We start from the raw sequence: 12,678 nt of genomic DNA, 5'->3' as shown, positions 1-12,678 counted from the left end.
AACGACTCAAAATATAGAGTTTGTCATATCCCGGCTTGGGGTCCACCATATCTCGGACCCGCTCCACCACCGTAGCACGATATTGTCCGCTTTGGGCCCTAACCACATCCTCATTGTTTTGTTTCTGGGAACTCACACGAGAACTTTCCAGTGGGTCACCCATCATGGGAGTTCTCTCGCGTGCTACTCGCTTAACTTCAGAGTTCGTATGGAACCCGAAGCCAGTGAGCTCCCAAAAAGCCTCGTGCCCGGTAGAGATGAGAATATACATATAAGGCTTACATGATCCACTCTCCTGGGTGATGTGGGATGTTATAATCCACCCCCTCTTAGGGGCCCGACGTCCTCGTTGGCACACATCTAGCCAGGGATTGGCTCTGATACCAAATTGTCACATCCCCACCCAAGGTCCACCACATCCCCGACCCGCTCCACCATTGTAGCACGATATTGTCCGCTTTGGGCTCCAATCACGCCCTCACGGTTTTGTCGGTTTTGTTTGTGGGAACTCACACGAGAACTTCCTAGTGGGTCACCCATCATGGAAGTGCTCTCGCGTTACTCGCTTAACTTCGGAGTTCCCATGGAACCCGAAACCAGTGAGCTCCCAAAAAGTCTCGTGCTAGGTAGAGATGGAATATACATATAAGGCTTACAGGATTCACTCCCCTTAGGGGCACGACGTCCTCATCGACACACATGTGGGATGTTACAATCCACCCCCTTAGGGGCCCAACGTCCTCGTCGACACACATCCGGCCAGGGATTAGCTCTGATACCAAATTGTCACATGCCGGCCCAGGCCCGACGTCATCCCGGGCTCGACTCCGCCGTAACACTATATTGTCTACTTTGGGCCACGACCACACCCTCATGGTTTTGTTTATGGGAACTCACACGAGAACTTCCCAGTGGGTCACCCATCATAGGATTGCTCTCGTGCGCTACTCACTTAACTACGAAGTTCCGATGAAACCCGAAGCCTGTGAGCTCCCAAAAGGCCTCGTGCTAGGTAGAGATGGGAATATACATATAAGACTTACAGGATCCACTCTCCTAGGTGATGTGGGATGTTACAGGGTTGCCATGGCTTGCGGGCACAAAAGAATGGTTGATGGGTTGCTGGGCAACAAAGAAGAAGTAAATAGGTTAACATATTATATACCCAATTATTGGGCTAAGAAGGAAAAGTGAAAAACAAGGCCTAACCCATGGGCTTGTTATTTTATGCGAGCCAAAAATAAAACAAGGCCCAAAAGAAAAAAACACAAGTGGGACGGTTTGGTGCATACGCCCAATTAGGTTGCGGGTAGATTGCAGGTAGTCCATGTCCATAAGAAAGGTGATGCAAAATGGCTTTGTTTTGGACCTTAGAGTTTTGGAGCAGGAATGACTTGGTGGCTCGAGCAGTGCGGTTTCAGGATGCGACTCCTATGCGTGTAGGGTTTGAAACCCATTTTTTTCGCTTCTCTTATTCACACATATTCAATTCACCATAATTATAAGAACAATAAATTTAAGCTGAATCTATAATTTGAAAGAAAAAAAAAAGTAAAATTATAGTTCATGCTTCATGGTGAATGTTTCATGCAATCATTGTTGAAAAAATATCGAAATTGAATCCATGTTTTATAGATTACCTGGATTACTTGATGAATATTGTGAACAACTTTGTAGGAAACAAGCATTCAGTTCCTTAGCTCAATGTTAGAAGTGTATTTAACAATGCGTTGTGGCCTAAATTTAACTGAAGGAGAAAGAAAGGGGTGCAGCTGCATAAAGACAAAAGATAGGCTTAGGAATTACTGTGATGATATTTCTCTGTACCTTACTTGCCCTACAAGTAATACAAAGTTGTGCCTTTTTGTTTTTTGTAATTAATTCTTGAATTGTTTCTCACTAACATTAGTAGTTATTGAGACTATAAATACTCAAGTAATGATTTTTGTTGTGAAATTGGAATGAATGCCCACATAAAGAAAACAATCACATATGGTTAAGGGTGGAAAGTGGAAGAATAGAAGTCAAAATTATATTGCTTAAATAGTAGAAGTTTGGTTTTTATTGTTTTGGTGTGTAAGTCTTTTGGATAAAGTATAAAAAACTACCTCAACTATTGGTGTCACGACAGTTTTATACCTCATCTTTTAAAATTGACAATGTCATACCGCATCTTACGAATTTGTGACAATGTCATACATCTGTCAATTTTTCTGTTAAGTGCTGACGTGGCAAGAGACGGGGACCACTTTTTATTAAAAAATTATTAAAATATTATTAAAAACTAAATTTTTTTTTAATATTTTTTAATATTAAAATAATAAATAAAAGTAAAAAAAAAAAAAAAAACCTTAGTCGTCCCTTCCCTCCCCTCTCTCTCTCCCCATCTTCATCTGCTTAATCTTTGACACACAAAAAAAAAAAAAAAAAAAAATTGAAAACCCAACCCCACCCGCCCCCCTCCCCCAGGAGAAGGAGGAAGAATCGAAGAAGAAGAAGGAGGGAAAAAAAAAAATGGAAACTGCAACCCAGAAGAAAAGAAAAAAAAAACCCAGAAGAAGGAGGAAGGAGAAGAAGGAGAAGGAGAAGAACAAAAAAAAATTGAAATTGGTGCGGTTTCCATTTTTTTTTTTCCTCCTTCTTCTTCTTCGGTTCTTCCTCCTTCTCCTGGGGGAGGAGGGGCGGGTGGGGTTGGGTTTTCAATTTTTTTTTTCCTCCTCCTTCTTCTTCTTCTTTGGTTCTTTCTCCTTCTCCTGGGGGGGAGGGGGGCGGGTGGGGTTGGGTTTTCAAATTTTTATTTTTTTATTTTTTTTTATTTTTTGTGTGTTAAAGATTAAGCAGATGAAGATGGGGAGAGAGAGAGAGATAGAGAGAGAGAGAGAGAGAGAGGGGGAGGGAAGGGATGACTAAGTTTTTTTTTTTTTTTTTTTTTTTTTACTTTTATTCATTATTTTAATATTTAAAAAATATTAAAAAAATATAGTTTTTAATAATATTTTATTAATTTTTTAATAGAAAGTGGTCCCCGTCTCTTGCCACGTCAGCGCTTAACAGAAAAATTGACAGAGGTATGATATTGTCACAAATTCGTAAGATGCAATATGACATTGTCAATTTTAAAAGATGAGGTATGAAACTGTCGTGACCCTAATAGTTGAGATGATTTTTTGTACTTTACCCTTTTTACATGCATTAAAAGAGACGTATGCTTGTATCGTATGGGTAGTACAAAAAGATAAAAAACAGAAAGTAATAATCATGTTTTCCTCATTTGTCCATCTCTACGTTCATTTCTCTTATCTGATACTAGTGAAGAAAATAAACAGAATAATACATGACTCTCGTTTCACTTCAATTTCTCTAACAACTTTGATAATATATATATATATATATAAGTACGCATCATCTGATAATAACATATTTCTAAATGCTCAAGGTAATTATTATCTTGAATTGGTCAAAGCTCCAAAAGACTCCAAAACAAAATTGTCGAACACTATAATGCTTTAGCACATTCAATCACATATATTAAATATTAGTTCATTCTATCAACTATATTTTTCTCTCAAGTGAAGCCTTTTATAACCAAATATATCTCGGGATACTAAATCTAGTTAGAAACTAATTTTTTTATTTTTTATTTTTAGTTTTACATATATTAAAATAAACAGTTAAATGGGTACCCGTTTATAACTACAGGTAATATCCATAATCGGTCATTTAAATTTCACGGGTAAACGGTTATACCCATAACTGTTTATTTATCTAAACGGTTATCCATAACCTCAACCGTTAAATTTAAATGGACGGATAACCGCGGTTACTCATAACCAATGTGTATTTGCCCATCCTTACTCATGAGCCTCTCTTTCTCAACTTATCTTTCTGAAAGCATATCGGACCGAAACTCCATTTGGATTGAGGCTGGTTGTGCTAAGGCCCAATCTCAAAATTCGGCCCATTCAAAACACCAAATCATATGCTCCGAAGTTATCAAGAACCACAAACCCTAAACCTTCTGTTTCTCTATAAATTCAACCCCAAGCACCTCCGCAGCTATCAATCTCTGCTTCCTCCTCTATGAATCTTCTTACTTTCAATTTTCTTTGATTTTTTCTTATATTTTTGTTTTTGTTTTTGTTTTGTATTTTTTCTTTGATTTTCTTGATTAAGAATCTGCAAAAAAGCATCTACTGTGAACCTCTCTGCCGTTGTTAATGGCTGGGAGACTATGAAAAGATGCGAAATCAATGTCCAAAAGGATACTTGGTACTTCTGGACAGGCAGGCTCTCATTTCACTCCGATGAGTTCTGACTTTTTCTCGTAAGTCCCACAATTTTTCTCACCTCCCAAACACCCCCAAGTCCCAAATTTTCTGTTTTTCTTGTTGCTCGATGATGATTTTATTTGCTTTAACCACACCGAAGCGAGGCTAGAACCGTTGGATCTTCCCTCCCCTGAATTAACCGCGCAGATCAACGGCGGTGCTTCTTGTGCTGGGTGTTTCTTGATGACTCTGTTTTCTAAAAACAGAGGTTGATTTTTGGATCTGACCTCTGGCTTTAGGGAAGAGAAGAAGGATTTGGCAAGCATTTGAAGCCCATTGTTTGATTTTTTGGGTTGATTCTTGTTAGGGTTTTTTCAACTGTTTGATGTTTCTCATGTGGACAAACTTTGGCCCTTGACTGAGAGCAACCAATCCCCATTTTTTTTGCTAATTTATTTTTTAGGGTTCTTGTAATTTTTTTGGGTTTCTTACTGTCATTTTTTTGGCACACCACACTTTATGTTACACTGAAAATTATTTAATAACTTATTGTATTGTGATACTTAGTAGTTGATAATGTTTTTAGCACACTGAAAAATTTCTGCTGATGACATTTATTTTGGGGAATGATGATTAAACCGTGACATAGGCTTCGGCTCTGCTGAATTATGTTTGCACGTCAGTCTGATCCCAAATTCCCACTTCAGAAAAAAAGTTATTTTCATTTTCCTGTCACTTCGTTAATTATTTGAATCCGAGAGTCCCGTTTTCTTGGTTACTTTTGAATTTGATGTTAAAGGATTAAAAGAATGAATTCTTTAGATATCAAATTTAAAGGTGAATGACCATCCGTTTCATGATCAATTGGATGGCGGGAATAGATATATATATTCGTTTCTTCATAATACATTCCACTCGGGTAATTTGATCTTAAGCAAAGACTAAAACGCCGATTACAATCCAAATTAGGTGCTTGGTTTATGGAAGAAATTAATATTGAAGTGCAAATTCTTTGTAGGAAGGTGCGATGAAAAATAAGTAAGTCGTTGTCTGCAGACAAAGCCCGGCTGACATAACTCTGCAGAATTACATCGGAGAGATGCCATCTAGGGTGAAGGTGCTGGTGCACCGGAAGGAGGCTTGAATAGTTTCTTGAAGAGTTTATCTGCGAGAGCCGCGTTTGCTGCGTCGGTAGGGTGGAATGCATCCCAGAACACGTACTCTCTCCGGTTGCTGCATAGCTGTGAATTAGGCAAGCATAGCCCTCCAATGTTTGTGGCCACATTGCAACACGGAAGGTTCGAAACCTTAAACCCTGAAAAATTGGTACGTACATTGTAAGTTAAACATCTGCGAATCAACTTCGAATCTACAGTTTGAGTTATCGAGTTTGATTACCGTAAGCTGTAGGGTTTTGGATTAAGTCAAGGACGTCTCCGTATGTGTCTGCAAATGAGATTTTTGCCCCTGGGAGTTGCCTGTCAAGGGAGGCAAGGAGCTTTTCTACATTGGTGTTGAATTGTAGCATCATATTGTTTACTTGGTTTAAGCACTGCCCTGTGTTTGATCTGACTCTTTGAGAAGGAATGCAGCCAAGTGGTCCGAGACCATGGAACGTCATATTTCGGGCACCCAGGTGGTAGAGCGTCTAACACAAACAATTTGAACATGCATTGTTAATTAACTAAGGTTTAGGGCTGTAAATCGGCTCGAAAGAGCTCGAGCTTGCACCAGTTTTGGATCGTTGAAGTTTGTGAAAGAAACAATCGAAGCCTATGTTCTTTGCCTCAATGAGAAACAAGCCAAGTTTGAGTATAAACCCTGGATTTTTTTGAACGAGACAACTCAAACTAGTTTACAAAAAGTTTGCTTGGAATGAAAGATCAAAGACCAAGATTGTGAGCAAATTAAAAAACGTTCGCCAAAGTAACCAATTTAAAATATGATTATGAAACTTGATATTTAAGAAAAGCGCGGTACTTCTTTCTCAAAATATTGTAAGAGATGTGGGATGTGTTGTTTACTTGTTAGTGTTTACTAACCTTAAGTTGTCCCTCTAAGGTACGCATCAATAATTCCACAAATTGTTCGGGAGTGTACTGCCGACCAGTAGGTAAAAAGGGTTGCAAGTAATTGTTGATATAATCATTGCTCCCTGAAAAAAAGCAAAGGAAAAAATATATAGTAAATGATCTTAGATATACACGAGCAATTGTCTAAACTACTTTAATTACGGGAAACGGGACTTTAGACTCGGGTGCAAGGAAATTAGTCACTGACTTAACCCACATCTACATTAAAAATGAGTTCTTTTCATCTAGAACAAGATTTCATTTGTCCAATAAAAAAGTACCAAGTCCAAGGAAGAAGATGGCTTCCTTGAAGAGCTTGGCTGCAGCCTGTGCCCCAATCTTAGCCTTGATGACTTCCGTTGTCTTTTTGAAATTTTGTATTTGATCATCAAAAGACAGCCTCTGAATCTGTCACGCAGAAAAGTAAAAAAAGGATGTAAGATTATAGAGCATTTACTCCTGCACCTGAAGTTGTAGGTTCAACGACACGATCAAAATATTTTAGAAAGAAATGTGATTACAAAATAGAGTCCAGTGCTATTGAGTATTCCTGCTCCACCAGATGCATAATTGACCCCTTTAAGCAGTGCATCATTGTTCCGTGACAAGGATAGATAAGGTGGTGGCGATGGAATCCCAAGCTTTTCGGCTACAAAAATCACAAACAAAATTCAACAAGTTCATCAAGATACAAGGGAAAAGAAAAAAATCGACGTCAGGTAAGTATAACATTATAAGAATCAAGAACACTACATATTAAGTCGCCGATGGTTCTTCCATTACTGAACCTCCCAGTAGGTCGACCACCAACATAATCGACACCATACCAGGGATAATTTGACTTTGCAAGAGAATACTGCAGATAGTTGTTGTTCCCTACATCTGTCAAGGAGTCACCGAAGACGAAGGTCACGGTATTCGCTGCCGATGAAGGCACGGCTACCATGGTTGTGAAAATGGTGGTAGCTAAAGCCATCCACATTGTCACTTCCATCTTTGAATGTCTCTCACTTGGGGAGTAAGTGGCAGCTAGTGAGACAAGAATTTATAGTAAATTGATCGTTAAATTTCTGATGAGGTCTAAAGTCAGCACAGTTTGAGGAGTTGGCCAACTCAGCTGCCCAAGTCAGCAGAGTTTGATTTGTTACTTGTTAGGTGGTGGTTGCTTCAGAGTGTAAAGATTACTAAATTTCGATATTAATAAAAAGCATGCACAATGGTGTCAAAGTTCACTTGTTCTGCTCCGAGTTTTCTTATTTGGCTGCCTACTTTGGGTTAGTTAGATGCCAACTAAACTTAACAACTACTTGGTACCGTCAACAACCGAATCACCGGAACCAATTAACAACTCCTCTGTAAAAAATCAATTAAACTAAGGCTGTTTAGTTATTGAACTACATAAGAACAGATGAATGAATTGATAAAAGCATTACGAGCCGTCTATGTATTTACTACAATAGATTGACTAAACGATCTTAATTTTAATTCATTTTTGCAGAGATGATCTGTATAGAGTAACTCATAATATGAACGGTTTTTATCATAAGCACAAAGCTTTGTGATTCGAACACAAAGAGTTTTGTGTAGAAATTCATGCATGTCATAAGCATATTCGGGCCTAAGAGTCGATATGCCAACTGGAGAAGGAATTACTACATGTCGAAGAGCGGTCTAGTGATAGGTTTTAGGTTTTAGGTTCAATTCTAATAAATGATGAGTTCGATACTAAATTAGAACAATACTTGGCTACTCAAACGATGACTAGGAATTCCTACTCAAAATTGTTCTTTGCCGATGTGTTTATGATCAAAACTGTTCATATTATAAATCACTTTATAAAGATTGCCTCTGTGAAAAATCAATTAAAACTAAGGTTGTTTAGTCATCAAACTATATAAAGACAGATGAATGAATTGATAAAAGTATTATGAATCGTCTATGTATTTGCTACAATAGATCGACTAAACGACCTTAGTTTTAATTCATTTTTGCAAAGATGATCTTTATAGAATTATTCATAATGCGAACGGTTTGGATCATAAGCACAAAACTTTGCGATTTGAACACAAAGAATTTTGAGTAAAAGTTTCTACTCAAGCATTGTTTACCAAATTAATCCAGCATTCTTTTAGAGTAAATATATTGTTCTATCAAAAACATTGTCGTAAGTGGTCATTAACTCCCTGCACACTGATAAGCTCATATTTATATATATTTTACATCAAATTCACTTGTCTTTTCTTAGTTAGTTCCTTATATTTTTGAGCTATGTACTTTGTTTTTGTGTTTTGTAGGATTTGTCAAGCAAAGAAAAGAAAAATAGCACAAGTGGAATTTTCAGTAACAAATTCGTCAAAACTGCCTGTGTAGTTCAGCTGACTTTGGAAGCAAGTTGCGGACAACTTAAAATGAATTAGAGAATGAGCCTTATATTCTTGGAAAGCTACGGATGTCTGTTTTCTGGAGCATTTCACGGATTGTTAATATCATTTTCTATAAAACGTTATGGTTGTTTTAACATTGAAAGGTTTCCAAGAGGCTGAGCAGTTTGTAACTGACAAGAAAGCATTGAAGACAATAAACCCAATAAATGTAGCAGCCAAAACTAATGCCGCCAAGAACAAACCAGCTGACACCTATTCAAATATCAGAGGAAATGGAATTAAAGATGAGGATTAAGTGCGAATAATTGGTATAAAGGCTACCCAAGGAGTTACAATTTTTTTACCATTTCCTCTCACTTATTGTTATCACTAAATGACTATTAATGATTAATGGTGAGTTAAGGAGAAGAAAATGATGAAGCAAGAATTGGTTTAAAAGTAGCGTTGGGGAAGGAAGGAAAAAGGAGGCCTCAGTCGATTTCTTTCGGTTCTATTTTCTCAAACTCATGTGTATCTTTTGTTTTAACTTAAGGATTATGTAACTAAATTTTTAGTAGTTAGGGGCTGTTTTGAAGCCCCGAATATGATTGCTTTGTTATGACATTTCGTTTGAATTACTTTTATGAATGGATGAAAATTGGTTCACTACTTGTCTCATTGATAAATTCCTTATGTGTTTTTTACGATACATACTTAGTAAGCATATTTAGGATTCTAATGCTATAAATATGTGTGCGCCTACCCTTATCAAATGAGGACCTACATATGTTCTAGAGTAATACTTGTTAATTGCGATTAACATGTAAATCAATTTCTAGGATAAGTAAGACAACGCCAGTACTTACAATGTCTTGTGATGACTCAAATTCTTTTCGTTCTTAATGATTTCTACTTGTTAAATCTATGAACACGCCATTCTAGATTGCATGCTAAGGACTAAGTAAAGTTAAAAATGTCATTATCTTAACATACTACATAAGAAAGAGTAACAGATTGAGTTCTAACATTGAGCCAACTTGAGCATCTTCATCTGGAAATAAAAGAATTTGAATGAAACATAACATGTTTGCATGATTATTTGATGGTGGATAACACTTCCCCTAACTCGTTTTCTTAACTTGTGAACTAAAATCTATTTTTACTACTTAAAATATGTTTCTGTCCTGTTTTTGTTCGATTTAATTTAAATAGCAAATCAACTCCAAAAATCTCAAAAATTTGTGTGAGTGTAGCTCTGTGTATCTAGTATCTGTATATTAAATTTCGTAAACTTTAGATAAGTGTAAGTCGGTCTAATAATTATTTTTCGGTGGCTGGTCAGTAGGAACAGTAGCCCAGTTTTTGTGACATTTTAAGTAGTTAAATAAACCAATTTTCTGAGGGAAATACCCTTATTTTCATATGCTACAATTGACAAATCTTAGTGTTAATAAGGAAAATCAATAAAACATTTATGTGCTACTTTGTGGTGTGCATTTAATCCTATCACACACAAACTAGGGAGTTGTTCCAGATCATCCCTAACATGTGGTCACTTATTAATTTTGCATTTTCAAATTATATATCAAATTGTCACGGAGAAATATAATGGAAACAATTAAAGGAAAAGCTGATCCACATATATAGTAAAAAACTACGTAAATTATTACATAAAATGGTGAATATTTACTAGTGGTAAATTGCTCTGATGGTTAGGGGTTTCGTCTTTAACCAACAGTATCCAGTCAAAACTGACATTGCAACATGTAATGAATTGTTACAAACAATGCTCATCAAAGATAAGTTGTCTGATATTATATCAAAGGAACCATCAAGTTCTTGCACAGCAAAACAAGGTTCATATCGCATATATATAATTTCTAGCGGGTTACTTTCTGCTCTCCTTGTTCTTGCCCCTCTGGTTCTTGTTCTTTGTCTTCCCCTTGTTTCTGTTACATTGGGAACCAGACGCAGCATCAGCCAATAGATTTGACTCATTGCATATGCGATTCTCCTAGCCTAAAGCGTGACTGTCCCCGGTCTCACTCAGTACAGAAACAACATCAGTTTGCGGAGACTCTGGATGCTTGTTGGATTTGCAATTTTCTTCACCTATATTGTAACTTTCCCCAGCGTCACATGGTTTATCTAATGCAGCACCGGTCTTCCCCTCGTCAGAATTGGTTGCACAATACACACGACTGCAAGATCCTGCTCGCGAAGCTTTTTGGATGGGTGGTTTAGGAATCAATTTTCTAAATATGTCATCCCTCTACTGGTTGGCCTTCCATGTCAACAAAGATAGCATCTGAACACAACCTTGAACAATTGGTCCCAAAACTTAGTATTACCAAGTTTTAGCTACCATTTTAAGAGCTGCCGCGACCAAATTCACATCTAAGCTAACAGATTTGCGGCTCCTCTTGTTTTTGAGGGTGTCATAAAACTCCGACGGCAGCTATTCAGTGATATAGGTTCCTCCCAGCACATCATTGAGTAAATCTAGACCAATTCCAAAATTCACATAAACAAAGCATAACACAACGACCAATCCAACAGGAGTAGTGAATACTAGTTCTTCTAATCTTAGATGGACATTTTCATCCATTCAACCATATCCACCTTATTGAAAATGCACTCCCGAACCACATCAAGCTCATTCTTCAAAATGATAGATACAATAAACCTTTATTGACGATCATACCGATCATTGCTGAAGAGACGTCACATAAAATCACCGCAGATGAGCGAGATCACATCAAATCATTGTTGTAAGGCGAGACCACGTAATATAGCCATCACAAAGTGGAAACCACAACACTTGCAAAGCTAGGCAACAAGACAACTACACTACTTTGAGAATGGAACCACTAATCGGCTAATCTAAAGAGGGAACTCAGAGAAGCAAGGGCAAAAATTCAGAAATTCGAGTTCAAACCTAAATTAATATTCACTATCATTTTAAAATTTTATTATTAACGTTTCCTATAAAATATGTAATTTCTTTTTTTGTTCATTTAAACTTTAATAATTTTTGACATAAAAAAGGAATAATTCTTTTTAATTGACTATATCCTTTATTTAATTGTGATAGGAAAATAGAATCATAAAATTTGAATAATGAGATTGCGCACCAAATTTGGGTATTAAAAAACTTAAAACTTATGACATTGAGTAAACGAGTAAATAAATTTATTACCTCAAAAAAACGTTTATTTTATGCACCTGAGCTTCATCTTAAAATTTCAAATTTCTCTCATCTCAGTAACACCTTTATCAAAGAAGAATATATGAAGATTCTCTAATATAGAGGCATATTGTCTGCCCTCATTTTATCATGTTCTCCTATTTGTGTGATCATGGTTAAACCACGTCAACATGTCTTATTATCTTAAAAAAAAATTAATATAAAATATTAACGTGACTTAACCATGACTGCATAATATAAAAAGAAATGAGAAAGGCATGATAATGGGAGGGCAGTCAATCTGCCTTCCTTTAATATACAGCTAGCAATTGACTGCCCTCCTCTAATATACAGCTAGCTTTGCATTTTTCTTTCCTTTTTCTTACATAGCATGACTCATCAGTCCTGGAAGGAAGATTCTCAAATGTACAGCTTGCTATACTTTTTTATTTCCTTTTTCTTCTAAAGTATAACCAATGACCATGTCCAATTTGGTGGACAGGGATCATCTACGGATCCTTCTATACGGATCATACGGACCTCTAATTGTAGTCGTTCACGTAGATCTTGCGGCCAAAAATAATTATAATTCTTATTTATTTGTCAGATGCACCAGACTACCTTCTCGTCCATATATCCTTGTCTCTTCTTCTCCAAAAGCCAACTGAATTTTGATACTTGTTTTTCGTTTTAATTGGCAGCCAAACACGAACCTTATTTTAGTGCTTGTTGCTTGGGTTGATTACAAATTTGGATCGACAGAGCGGGAGGGTCGGAGAGGAGGACAA

The 12,678-nt window shown here is 36.8% G+C and overlaps 1 protein-coding gene and 1 non-coding gene across 2 annotated transcripts; one reads left to right on the top strand and one right to left on the bottom strand.

Annotated features, from left to right (window-relative positions):
* Nucleotides 1-4,886: 4,886 nt before the first annotated feature.
* On the top strand, nt 4,887-4,963 carry LOC125472726. Its single transcript, XR_007254647.1, has one exon. It is a non-coding gene; the product is annotated as a small nucleolar RNA Z122 (small nucleolar RNA).
* Nucleotides 4,964-5,098: 135 nt separating this feature from the next.
* Nucleotides 5,099-7,362, bottom strand: LOC103959949 (GDSL esterase/lipase At5g37690). Its single transcript, XM_009372335.3, has 6 exons — nt 7,094-7,362; nt 6,862-6,989; nt 6,622-6,748; nt 6,311-6,423; nt 5,667-5,916; nt 5,099-5,583 (listed from the first exon to the last, which is right to left on the bottom strand). The coding sequence occupies exons 1-6, from the start codon at nt 7,332-7,334 to the stop codon at nt 5,375-5,377; spliced, it is 1,068 nt and encodes a 355-aa protein (XP_009370610.3). The 5' UTR covers nt 7,335-7,362; the 3' UTR covers nt 5,099-5,374.
* Between the last annotated feature and the right edge of the window lie 5,316 nt (nt 7,363-12,678).

The sequence above is a fragment of a genome, unplaced genomic scaffold (assembly GCF_019419815.1).
Source record: "Pyrus x bretschneideri cultivar Hongxiangsu unplaced genomic scaffold, Pyrus_bretschneideri_v1 Contig71, whole genome shotgun sequence".
Taxonomy (NCBI): Eukaryota; Viridiplantae; Streptophyta; class Magnoliopsida; order Rosales; family Rosaceae; genus Pyrus; species Pyrus x bretschneideri.
This window is presented reverse-complemented; position numbering and strand designations above follow the sequence as displayed.